Raw genomic sequence first — 14,068 nt, 5'->3', positions numbered from 1 at the left:
TATATATATATATATATATATATATATATATATATATATATATATAATAATTTCTGCAGCCGACTTATGTACAGTAACGACAGGTGTAGGGTTATGATTCCTCACATTTAATGCTTTCATCCTTTGTATGGTTATGATTCCTTGCATTTAATGCTTTCAAGTATGTATATGACAAGTATTTGATTACTGCACGTACAACAGCTACAGAAATGTAATATATATATATATATATATATATATAGGTAGGATCCTTTGACACCAGTGTCAAATTTGAATTTTGACACCTCATCTGAGAAGCATTAGATCAAAAAATATCGACGACTCTGATTTGTAAGCATGTGACACCATTGATCTTTTTTGATCTAATGACTCCTAGATGAGGTGTCAAAATTCAAATTTGACACTGGTGTCAAAAGATCCTACCTCATATATATATATATATATATAGGGAAAATCCAAAATTCAGTCACTGGACTGTCCAGCGAGTGAATTTTGACTATATTCTCTCGCGAGAATATAGTGCAAAAATATTGCAATGGTGTTCTGCAGGTGTTCTCCCAGTAGAACATAAGCAAAAATTTTTGTGCACTATATTCTCGCGGGAGAATATAATGCACTGGACCTAATTTACATCAAGTCACTTGATACTCACTAAACCCATATATATATATATATATATATATATATATATATATATATATGGTAATACTTCTCTCATTTAACATGAGAAGTTTTTTTCCTACACTAACAAGAAATGTGGAACCCACAAGTTAAAGAAAAATAAAAATAGAAAAAGAAATTGCAGGCACGTCTTTTTATGTCTCTATGACATGAGATAATTATCTCCTACATTTGGAGAAAACAATTTCCCAATTTTATATCTTGACTTCAAGTAGTAAAAACTTGATATTTCGTATTATTTTTACGATTTACGTTTCTACCACCTCATTCCATGTATACGTAAAAACTCGATTTCTATTTATACGTAGAAACTCGATTTTGACAACATTGATAACTGTTAAATAATTTGCGAATGCTTTAAATTTTCTGTACTTGTCTTAAATAAAATAAAATAAAAATGTTCTTCAGATTATGAAATAGTTGGACAAAAATAGTCAAGTTGAAAAGCCATTATATGTCTCTACAAAAAAAAAAAATTCCATTATATGTATTAAAAAAAGCCATTATAGAAAAATAAAATAAAGAAAATCTAAAAATAAAATAAAATGTTTATATACTCAGAAATTCAAATTTTGACATATTTTATCCACTAATGTGTACGTGGCATTGTCAACACGTTTTTTATCTTTCATGTTGTATTGAAGCTTTTTTTTTTTCACTGTAATTCATTAAAAAAAAATAGCACTTACACTTTCAAAAAGAAATAATTTAAGAGAATAAAATATGTTAAATTACTCTGTAGGTTCTCGTAGTTTTACTAAATTTTTAAGTAGGCTTTTATAGTTTAAGAGTTTTTAATAGAGTTCCTAACTTCCTATATTTTTAATAGACTTTTAAATAATTGTTAAGTCTCTATCAACTTTTGTTAAATTATAGGGATCTATTTAAAAACTTAAAGCACAATTAAATATGTCCTAACAATTTATTTGAGTTTTCAAATAAATCATTATAATTTAGCAAATCTTAACAGCTGTTATGGGATCTATTTAAAACATTTTAGAAGTATAAAGGCTCAATTAAAAACTTTTAAAATATAGGAATTTATTTGGAAATCTAGTGAAACTATAAGAACATAAGGAATAATATAACAAATTAAATACATACTCTGGTTTCATCTATTTAATAAAAGAGGAGGGATTTTTTATTATGCTGTAAGACTAAAAAGTTTTACTCCCATCTAATGACTGTAATTTATTTAGAATTAATAATTAACTAATTAATATAACTCAATAAATTATAATCATTAGATTAACGTAAATCAATAGTTAAGATAAGAAATAGGACTTCTTAGTCTTACACATAGGGTGTTAACGGGCCGAGCCGAGCTTTGGTCTTAAAAGGCTAAGCCTGTGTTTAAATGTGTCAGCCTGACCAAATCTGTTACCTGTTATGAATATAATTCCAGCCTGTGGTCTGTCTTATTTACAAAAATTAAAATTCTGGTTTAGCCGGTTAGCCTATTTAAAAAAAATAAGACAACAAAAACTTATCCAAAAAAAATATACAATCAACAACACTAGTAATTCCATAAATATTCATAAATTTAATGTATATCCAAACAGCATAATATAAAACAAAATCATTCAAAAAATATGTTTAATTAATAAAATAGGATGAAATGGATTGAGAAGAGAGAGAAGACTATACAAGTAGTATAAAAAATATAAAATAAAAATAAAAATTATTATATTAAGCCAGCCTGAGAGGTTCTAAGGCCGAGCATTTGAATTGAAGCCTGAGGCCTTTTTATTAAACGAGCTTTTATACAAGTCCAAGCCTTGTTCCAACAATCAATTTTAGACATGTAACCTTCAGGCTTTCACGAGCCGAGCCAAAGGCCCCTGTAAAGGCCCTGGCTCATTTAGCCCCCCTACTTACACGGGAGTCAAAAGATCCCTCATCTTAATAAAGAAATCAAATAAAGTACCTATTATCTCTCGGGAGAGGTTATACTTACTATCTATTTTTCTTACTATTTGTTACTACTAAATTTTAACCGTTTATTTCCGTCAATCTAACGGTTGTAATTTATGAGATCATACTTATTAATTAATTATTAATTTGTAATAAATTATAACCGTTAGATTGACAGAAATCAACGGTTAAGATTTGGTAGTAACAAGTAGTAAGAAAAATAGGTAATAAGTATAACATTTTCCTTATCTGTATGTGTTTGGATATTATCTTTAAAATTAAAAAGTCAAAATAATTACTGTAATTTCAAGGAAATACAATACTTGTGGGGCTAATAGTTTTAATTAAGAATAAGAATTAGTATACCAGAAAGAAAGAACAGGAAATGAAAGTGAGTACAATCAGAGCCATAATCTACTAAAATTTGAGCTGTGGGCTTTCCAATCAAAACTCAGAGGTGTTTTCGAGTTAAACTCCAAATTATATCTTTACTAAGAATTTTTTTTTTAATTAATCTCTTCGGCCAACATGCTAATCCACCCACCCGTTCATTAGAATAGAATTTCAGTTAGGGTTGCCAAATAAAATATCATGCGTAAGGCTTAAGCTTTTAAGTATTCCAGCATGTTCTGTTCTTTTCAACAAGCTTTTAGAATTTGGAGAGCGACCTTGAAAACATGCAAAAATAATGGCAGAATTCAAGACATCACGTGGTATGGTTATTTTGGGGGAAATGCTTTTTTCAACTAGTGAGATATGCTTTTTCAGCACAGCTTCTTGCATATTTCCTTTTTATTTTGGGGGCTAACAACATTATGAGCCAAAGAGGTATGGTTATTAACATCTTAATATCAAAATATAAAAGATTGGGTATGTATATTATTAAGAACAAATACATAATGAAAATTAATGAAGAATAGTTATAGAGGATAAAGCACAACTAAAAGCAATTCATTTATACAGCAACAAGAATCCAAAGATACAAACAAAATATGTGGATATATGGTCTGGATGTCTCCAGTTAAATTCTAAGATGTAAAACTTGTCAGGCTATAAATGCACAAAAAACTGAGATACTGAATTACATATACTTTTGATTTGGAACAAAACCATAAACTCAAACTCCCTTGTAAACCTTTTATATGCTTCTTTGAATATCCCACCTTGGTCCAGCGGGTTTTTCTGCACTAGTTTTGGCTCCTAGATTTTTCCATGGCCCTTGGAGCTGCAACCTAGTCAATTGAGAACATATTTTTAAGCAATTTTGCATTCCAACATAAAACCAGTGATCCATATCAAAAGACTATGATGAAAGATAATATTTACAACTTCATTAAAAGAGCCTAGAGTTTAAAATTTTCAACTGGAAAGCATGGGTGCAATACTGCAACCTGATAAATGCATGATTAAAATAAGAATAGGACATACCTAGCCCAATTGCCTCAGAGCCTTTCATAATCCTTAGTCTCCTACATGAGTCAGTGAACATCCTGCATCAACAAAGGATTTGAGTTAACAAGTTCAACCACTGAACTGTCATGATTGAAAAATGAGCTTTAAGGATTTATGAAAAAAAGGAGAAATAACTTACTCCCAAGGAACATCACCAACAAGCATCCAATCTCCATCCTTATCTTCATATGTAAGAACATATTCAGAGCCATGGAGAAGATCCCTCAAAGAGCTCTCACTTAGTCCATCTTTCCCAGGAAGTCCAGGAGAATTGCATTGCCCTAATTTTAGGAAAAGGAAAATGTTATGGTGCAAAGTGGCTATTCAGAATTCGAAAGGAGCTAGCTAAGATGTTTCACAGCATTATTCAATTTTATAAAATACTATACGCATTTGGAGGCCAAACTACGAAACTAATGGACAAAGGACATTATATCAACTTCAGTCAAAAATCAAAATAAGTAGCTAATGAAAGCATATTGAAGAAGGTAGAGGTCCTACCAATGGTAAAGCAGCTGAACATCTTCTCAAGAGCCGAAGAAAGTTCCACATAGTTGTTGTAGGTTTTCAGATCAACCTTTCTGAGATAAGGGGCACCATCCATACTTACCTTTACATAGAGACAACCAAATCCTGGTTTTCCCTCAGCTTCATCACTGTTCTTTGTCATATTAAAGGCCATTGTGTTCTTTCGAAAAGATCGAATTGGTGGCCATCCCACAACCTGTGCCCTGTAGCAAAGGTTTGATATTTCATTAGTCCCACTCCCCATGAAGAATATATAAGGGTAATAATTATTAGAACATAAAAACCTTTCCCATAAAGGAAAATTTTCATTAGCCACTATTTTTGGACTTCCATGGAAGATTTCACTTTTAGCTCAACAAACTACATCTATCTAAAACAACATCCAAAAAAAGAAAAAATTATGCATATTGAAGATTTGAAGGGTAGAACCACAAAGAATGAAGTCAGCAAAAAATAACAATCATACAAGCTTGCTATAAAACCAGGGTTATGAATATTAACTTCACTTTTTCATCACACCATTCGTTTACAAGAGCTTTAGCAAAATCTTGAACTGATCACCAAAATAACGAACCATAACTGACAGAGACAAAGTTTAGAATTTTTCTTTTTCTTTTTATAAAAAAAATAAGGTATTAGAAATACAATAGACATAATACCAAACTCCAAAATTTAAATTTCCCATTGATACTCACAATTTCAAATCCTCTATGAGGAAAAAAAAAAAAAACATTGAACAGCCAATGAAAGGCTCCTTTCATGAATTACTATATCTTTCACCCTTGTCCAGGCAACGAAAACATGACATATAATTCAAACTCGTTTACTAATCAGTTCCTCTCTTCATTTGATTATACCAGTATGCAAAAGATGTCGACAGTAAATAGAACAGGAAAAAAAGTAATAGTAAAAAGATAAACAGGATGCAAACTTACTTTGCAGCAGGAGCACTAGCATGCTCATTTGTTCGAGCAACCTGATTATTCTTTTCCTGACCTGGCTTGGCAGATTGGGGAACTACACTAACCTCTTTGATGGTTGGTGAAGTGGTATTACCCTGCTGGGTGTTAGTTTGATTCTCCAAACCAACAATAGGCTTCCCAACATTCCCTCCTCTTGGAGAGAACAAAGGAGCTCCTTTTCCCAAATCAACCTCAGATCCATCATTCACAGAGAAAACCCATTTCCCAGAAGAGCCATCAATAGCATCAGAGAAGCCCCTCTTAGACCCAGCCACAAGGTTCTTCAAAGGGCTTGCAACAGAACAAACATTATGCTTGTTCTGCAAATCCTTGCCAAAAAGAGACACCCCATAACCTGATTTTCTCTCAGGAGACTCACAACCAGGCAAGCCAAGCCTAAGCTCTGTCTCCTTGAAGTTGAGAGAAGAGGTCTTACCATTCTCAGAGGAGAGAGTGGAAGCAGCAGAAGAAGAAGATGATATTTTTTCAGAGCTTCCGTCCATTGATGGATTCTCAGGCCCCAAGCCTATGTAATCATGCTCTAATGGTCTAGACATCAAAATGGCAAGATCAAAGGATTACCAAATATGCAACACAAGTTTAAACAAGTGAAGTATATTATGTATAATAAATACACAAAACTTGGAAACAACAGAGTAGCAAGAAAGGAAGTCAGAAAGAAAAGCTTAAACAGCAGTTATGGTTTGATATTGATATGTTCTAGTCCAGGAGCTGGTTTTGTTGATGCAGAAAAGAACCTTCTTGGGCCTTTCTGTAGCAAACTTTTGCCAAAAAAAGAAAGAGAAAATTAAGGGTAATTATTTTGGGTTTGATGTTTATCATTTTAAATGACATAAATTTTGTCATTTTAAGAAAGAGATAGACACAAGGAATAAAAAAATCATGGGAAAGAAAGTGGATGATTTTTTTTTAATCTAAATTTTAAATAAAAAATATTATTTTATATTTATCTCTCTTAAAATGACATAACTTGTATCATTTGAAACGAGAAACACTTCTTCCAATTATTTTTCCCATCAATTTTTTTTTTCCTTATACGTATAATATAGTATAATAATCCGAGATATGATAACAATGACTAGTGTATATAGGTATTATTTTTTTAGCAATGTTTTGGTCATTGAAAATTACTAAAATAGGTTATATTATTATTGGGTTGGATGCTTTTCATATGTTGGGGCATTAAGTATAAGAAATTGCACCGACAGGTGGCTGAGTATTCCCCGGCAACCTTTTACGCACTGTTCCCTCCCACTTTACCATTTAGTACATTACTTTAGACACAAAGTTCCAAATTGCAGAGTATGGAATTATTATAACTGAGAGAGAGAATAACTGTGGCGGTGCATATTCATCCACGCTCGTATCGCATCGTATCCAATCGTAATAATTATGAAGATCCAAAAGTGGGAAGAGAAGGATGATAAGATGAGATCCGACGGTGGAGATCACTCTATATGGTGTGGTTAGGGGACAAAACGGCGTTCAGTTGTTGGGGTTGAATTTTGACGGAGTAAAACGTTCATCATTGCATCTTCCTTTTTTATTTCATTTCATAAATTAAAATGTCTTGTCTGTTAACTGTTTTGCTCTTGTGTTGTGTCTACCTCGCTTCATTCCCTCCTCTCTTCCCTTATGCGTTTACCCCATACATTGATAAATAAATAAAAATTTTACGACAAAATGTTTATTAACTTCCAAAATAGTGGCGCCACTGAAAATAATTTATTTTTTTTTTCAAATTTTTTTCTTTATCTAAATTTGTATGTAAACACGCTTTGACTTTTTGGCGTTTCATGTTAAACTTGTGTATTTGCATATTTAAAGAAGAAGAAAAATTATAAAAGTAACGGTTGTAGCCGAGCCATCATTAAAAAATTCGTTAGTTGAAAAAGCAAGAAGTATCCAGTTTTGTCTAAAATTGAGGCGGATACTAATTCTCCGGAGTCCAGACCCAACATACGTATCGAAAACCTAACAAGTTGTTTGTGCAAATTGAGGTTGGCGAAGGACAGAGTGGCACCTATCATAATAATTTATTCGCAACCAATTAATCCAGGACTTGAAGTCATTATTTTCTCTTAAATTAAAATTATGGACTTGGTATAATGCATCGTCGTCGATTGCGCCCCCACTTATCAATATATATAATGTATTATTGGTAGTTCGAACATTATAGTTGTACGTGTCTTTCCTTCTTTTTGGTACATGGGACTGCTTCATCAATGCCATAATTTCCTTGTTGAACTTTAAAGCCCCATCAATTGTGATAGACAACTAATAATATGTAAGTAAAATCATACAATAACTACATGAAATTAAAACATAATTTTAGGATTATCTATTGAAGTCATGATTTTTATTCTATAGAATTGTCACAAAAACTTAAAACGTCTATATTAAATTTAAGAGTTCGTTTTTTTCGCAGTTACTGCAGATAAGTTATCTACAGTAAGCTTAATACGACGTCGTTTTGGGATGAAAATCATGATATTTTTATAATTTTAATTTATTTTAGGGTTATTATAGTCTTTATAATTATAAATTTTTTATTTTTCAATATCAAAACAACGTCGTTTTGAAAATAAATGCAGATAACTTATCTGCAGTAACTGCAGAAATTTTTTTCTCTAAATCTAATAGGATGTCCTTAAAAATATATATTCATATAGTGACAAATAAGCGTGCTAAACGAATCAAGGGCCTTTGGCTCGGCTCGTGAAGGTCTGAACTTACATGTCTAAAATTGATTGTTGGCACAAGACTTGAACTTGTATAAAAGATCGTTCAATAAAAAGGCATCGGGCTCTAATTTAAAAGCTCGGCCTTAGAGCCTCTCAGGCTGGCCTAGTATATATATATATATTTTTTATATTTTTTTTATACTACTTGTAATAGCTCTATTTCTCCTCAATCCATTTCACCCTACTTTATTGGTTAAACAAACTTTTTGAATGATATTGTTCTATATTATATTGTTTGGATATACATTGAATTTATGAATATTTCTGAAATTACTAATGTTGTTGATTGTATATTCTGTTTGGATAAAATTTTGTTATCTTATTTTTTTCAAACAGGCTAAATCAGGCTTTTATTTTTTGTAAATAAGTCAAGCCACAAGCCGATAATTATATTTATAACAGGTAATAGGCTTGGTCAGGCTAGCATATTTAAACACAGACTTAACCTTTTAAGACCAAAGATCGACACGACTCGGCCCGTTAACACCCCTAGTGACAAAGACTTAGTTACAAATATACTTATTTATATAATAATCCTTCCATTATGGATTATTACGTTATGCCTACTTCTTCTCTTACGTGTAAGAGTTTGATAAATGTTTATATTATTATATTACTAGTATATTACCCGTGCGATGCAACTACATCATAATACACCATAATACGTTATAATATCAGGTAAAAAAAATTACAGCATTGACACAGAGTTTTGCAAATATCAACCACAAACAAAAATCTGTTATTCAGAGGGATAATTAATTTTGCATACAACTACATCATAATACACCATAATACGTTATAATACACCATGTTAACATGAGAAAGGGATATAAAAAAATGCGTACCAATCATTGTTAACTATAACATTCATCAACAAAATCAAGGTAACAATAACACCAAGTAAATATGGATTTAAAATATCAGCTTTTACCTATAATATGAAAACGATATTCATTCAATGTCATTTCTTAGCAATCATTGGAAGGATGAGTTCAACACTTACTAAATATGTCATTTCTTGTGTGATTTTTGTTCCTTGTGCCAACGATACAGAAGGCAAAAAATCATTAAATAAGTAACACTAATATGTTAACACCCAAAAGTCATAGTATCGGCAAAAAAAAAAGATTGGATTAAATTTTTTTAAGGACCAAAAAAAATGTTGTCTGAACGGGATATGAATGCAACTTAATCAAATAAGCATGTATAAGTCATATTTTTTGCTTACATTGCAACAAATGCATATGAACAAAATAAAAATAACTACACTAATCTTTGAGATAGACTTTCATTTATTGTAATCACATTTAAAAAATAATAATAAATTATTATTATTTGCAAGGATTTGTGTCGTTAGTATTTGAACTTTTACAAATTTGTATTTACGAAAATAAAAATCAGATTTAGGAATTTAATTATAAAAGAAGAAGGATGAAATTTTAATTTAATTATAAAAATGTGTTTGTGGGTCGGCCTTCCGGGCTGAGTCCAGTTTGCCACCTCTAACTATAAGCATGTAAAAGATTTTTATATTTCCACAAAAAAAGATTTTTATAGTTGCGTCTAGGTTTTTATATTTTATCTCAGAGATGAACTTTCATTTACTACAATCAGATTTATAAAATAATAATAAATAATTATTTTTTTACAAGAATTTGTGTCGTTAGTCTTTAAAATTTCACAAATTGATATTTACAAAAATTGAAATCAGATTTAGTAATTTAATTATAAAAGAAGAAAGATAAATTTTAGTTGAATTATAAAAATATATTAGCGGGCCGGCCCTCCGGGCCGAGCCCAGTTTTTCACCTCTAACTGTCAGCATTTTATATAAATAATTTTTTTACAAGGATTCGTGTCGTTAGTCTTTGAAATTTCACAAATTTGTATTTACAAAAATTGAAATCAGATTTAGTAATTTAATTATAAAAGAAGAAGGATAAAATTTCAATTGAATTATAAAAGTATATTAGTGGGCCGGCCCTCCGGGCCGAGCCCAGTTTTTCGCCTCTAACTGTCAGCATTTTATATAAATAATTTTTTTTGCAAGGATTAGTGTCGTTAGTCTTTGGAATTTCACAAATTTGTATTTACAAAAATTGAAATCAGATTTAGTAATTTAATTATAAAAGAAGAAAAATAAAATTTCAATTGAATTATAAAAATATATTGCGGGCCGGCCCTCCAGACCGAGCCCAGTTTTTCACCTCTAACTGTCAGCATTTTATATAAATAATTATTTTTTGCAAGTATTTGTGTTAATTACACTCTTGCAATAAAAAAATGAAAGTTTAATTTCTTTCTTATGTACTAAATTAAAATTTTTATTTTTATAGTTCTTAAATTTTAATAATTTTTTTTACAGAATGACAGACGTCATTTTTTACTTAAATTTAAAATTTAAAACTTTTTATATTAATTATACATATTTTTTATACAATTTTTTTCTATTTTAATTTATGATTTTTATATATTATTTTAATTGGTTATACATGTATATTTAAAATTTTTATGTTAAATATTTTTTTTTAAAAATACATGTATATTATTTTAATTGGTTATACATGTATATTTAAAATTTTTATGTTACAATTTTAATTTATTTTTAGTAAACTATAAATTATGCCATTTCTTATTTTTTTTCTTTTAAATTTGAAATTTGAAATAATTTTTATTGACTATAAATGTATTTTTATAATTTTAAATATTTTATTGTTTAATCTATAATTTTATATTAAATTCAAATTTATTATATATATCTTTTTTCACTGCATAAATATTAAATGCTGAACTCTTTTCCCGCATATCAAGTTTACATAATTTTTCATTTAATTTATTTCCAAATATTGAATTTATTTTACAATATAAATAATTTTGTTATTTTACAATTTTTTTTAATGTTTTTATTTTTTATGCAACATTAATAGGGCTAACAATTATCCATACAAAAAATAGTGGGATATACACCAAAAGAAAAGTAGAGGTCTTTTTACTCATAATATACAACAAAAGAAAAGTAGTGGGACATTAAATGAGTTGTCTGTCACACAAAATTTTCTAAAAGTTTTCTCATCATTACAAAGTTAAAAATTCAAATCCAAAATTCAAATTCAAATTCAATTATCCACTGCATAAATAATGTTTTTGTTTTTTCAAACAGGCTAAATCAGGCTTTTATTTTTTGTAAATAAGTCAAGCCACAGACTGATAATTATATTTATAACAGGTAATAGACTTGGTCAGGCTAGCATATTTAAACACAGACTTAAGACTCGACTCGGCCCGTTAACACCCTAGTAACAAAGACTTAGTTACAAATATACTTATTTATATAATAATCCTTCCATCATGGATTATTACGTTACGCCTACTCCTTCTCTTACGCGTCAAGAGTTTGATAAATGTTTATATTATTATATTAGGAGTTTGATGTTTGTCTTTTTAAAGGACATATAATTATACATTTTAAATAATAAAAAGAGATACACAATAGAAATTATGGAAGGAGAAAATTGGTGATTTTTTTTAATTTAAATTTTAAATAAAAGTTCTAGTTTTAATTAAAATGACCATCCTTTAAAAAGATAAACATTTTCTCCTTATATTATAGATTCTATCAACAAAAATATTGTTTGCATCATAAAGAAAAGTCACTACACTTGACATAAATATATCAACGTGAAATTAATGAATACTTAATATTCTTATTTAAATTCTTGATTTATAATGTTTAACATTAAATTATAGAAAAACTTAGGCTAACGGTAGTTATATTTTTTGAGTAAATGGATAGTTATATATACACATGTGCCAAAAGAAAGATAGATAGTTATATACCTTACAAAACACATAAAGATCAAGTTAAAATAAAAATTCAAAAGTTTAAGTTGTTGGATGAGGGGTGGCGATGATCGAAACCTGGGACACTAAGTTTCTAATACAAAGTAAATAATCAATATTCAACCCAAAATCTTAAGCTAGTGGGTGAGGACTTATTAATAGTTTTATATATTTTTAATACGTCTCTTCATACAAGAGCCAATTGGGCTTGAAAGGTGGATAATGCACAGGCTCACTTATCTGTACTAAGAAATTTCACGGAGGCTTTGATACCATGTAAAGAATCAATTTAACCCAAAAGGTTAAACTATTGGCTAAGTGCTACATTAATGATTTTTTTATATATCTCTAACAAAGTGTTGGGAAAACTCAGTTCCCTCAAGCTCGGCTCAGGAGTCTTTGTGCGGAAGTCAATCAACAAGATCCTGATCTCGGATCTCGGCAATACCTCAGCCTGAACTTCACCAGGTCAGGCAGCGCAGCGGAAAAATCAAAACGTAAACACAGGAGAGAGAGAAGAAGAACACAACCAGATTTAACGTGGGAAAACCTTCTTCAATGAAGAAGTAAAAACCCACGGGACCTAGTCCAGATCAAAAATCCACTATGAAAATAATGGTTACAAATAATCAGAATCACCAATGTGGTGGTTAACTCAACCTCTCCAACAATGGTGATATTCAAACTACCCTAGAGATGTTTCACTCAAACTCTCTCTCTAGAGATCTTTCAAATGCAAAGCATAAAGCCTTGCTCAAACAATCAAATAATTCTCTCAAATTTGTTCTCTCAAATCTGACCTGGCCTCCACCCACAACTAATGAGTATATATAGAGGAGGTGAAAATTAGGGTTAGGGTTTTTAGGAAACCCCTCAAATGGGCTTGGGCTTAGCATTGAAGGAGGAAGCCCAACAAATCTCCCCCTTCGACTTCAATGCGTCGGCTTCAGCATCAACCCGGCTCCTTCACAACAGTCTTCAAATTTTCTTGCTGGAACCGGCTTTGTCATCATGTCGGACCAATTTTGGTTAGTGTGCACCTTGACGAGTTCGAGCTCACCACCTTCCACCACATCCCGGATCCAGTGATACCTCACATCAATATGCTTAGTGCGGGAGTGATAGGTCGAATTCTTCGCAAGATGGATTGCGCTTTGATTGTCACAACCCAGCTCGTACTTGTCTTGATCATGGCCAAGTTCCATGAGGAATTTCTTCATCCACAGCATCTCTTTGCTTGCCTCAGTTGTAAATAGTGCAACACATTTCTGAAGTCTTGATTGCCAAGAGACAGCTCCTCCGGAAAATCTCATCAAATATCCTGTAGTCGACTTCCTCGAGTCGGCGTCTCCCCCTAAATCAGAATCCGAGTATCCTTGCAACTCGGCTTTGCCTTCTCCAAATCGGAGACATAAGTCTGTCGTACCTCGGAGGTACTTGAAGATCCACTTCACTGCTTCCCAGTGCTCTTTGCCGGGGTTTGACAAATACCGGCTTACCATTCCAACAACATACGCCAAGTCGGGTCTAGTGCAAACCATTGCATACATCAAGCTTCCGACAACGGATTGGTAAGGGACCTTCATCATCTCATCCTTGTCTTCATCAGATCTCGGACATTGCTTTTGGTTCAGCTTTATGTGTCCGGCTAGGGGGTGCTCACTGTCTTGGCTTTGTCCATGCTGAATCTCTTCAAAATCTTCTCAATATATTTCTCTTGACTCAGCCACAGTAGCTTCTTCTGTCTATCTCGGATAATCTTTATTCCAAGAATCTGCTTTGCAGGGCCGAGGTCCTTCATTGCGAAAGACGAGCTCAACGCCTTCTTCAGGGCGGCTATCCTCGATTTATCTTTCCCTACAATAAGCATGTCGTCAACATATAACAACAAAATCAGAAAATCTTCGGCCTCATACCTCTTCACAA

General features: G+C 31.3%; 1 protein-coding gene across 2 annotated transcripts; it reads right to left on the bottom strand.

Moving 5' to 3' along the window:
* Positions 1-3,575: 3,575 nt before the first annotated feature.
* On the bottom strand, positions 3,576-6,268 carry LOC133317032 (auxin-responsive protein IAA27-like). Of its 2 annotated transcripts, none has more exons than XM_061518825.1 (5): positions 5,511-6,268; positions 4,549-4,778; positions 4,187-4,328; positions 4,024-4,085; positions 3,576-3,820 (listed from the first exon to the last, which is right to left on the bottom strand). In XM_061518825.1, exons 1-5 carry the CDS (start codon positions 6,092-6,094, stop codon positions 3,783-3,785), a joined length of 1,056 nt encoding a protein of 351 aa, XP_061374809.1. In that variant the 5' UTR covers positions 6,095-6,268; the 3' UTR covers positions 3,576-3,782. The 2 variants fall into 2 exon arrangements, with proteins under 2 accessions (XP_061374809.1, XP_061374810.1); XM_061518826.1 differs by having other exon boundaries at positions 3,576-3,827; positions 5,511-6,266.
* Between the last annotated feature and the right edge of the window lie 7,800 nt (positions 6,269-14,068).

Source organism: Gastrolobium bilobum, unplaced genomic scaffold (genome assembly GCF_033153095.1).
Source record: "Gastrolobium bilobum isolate Gb01-03AN ecotype WA unplaced genomic scaffold, APGP_CSIRO_Gbil_v1 utg98293, whole genome shotgun sequence".
Taxonomy (NCBI): Eukaryota; Viridiplantae; Streptophyta; class Magnoliopsida; order Fabales; family Fabaceae; genus Gastrolobium; species Gastrolobium bilobum.
This window is presented reverse-complemented; position numbering and strand designations above follow the sequence as displayed.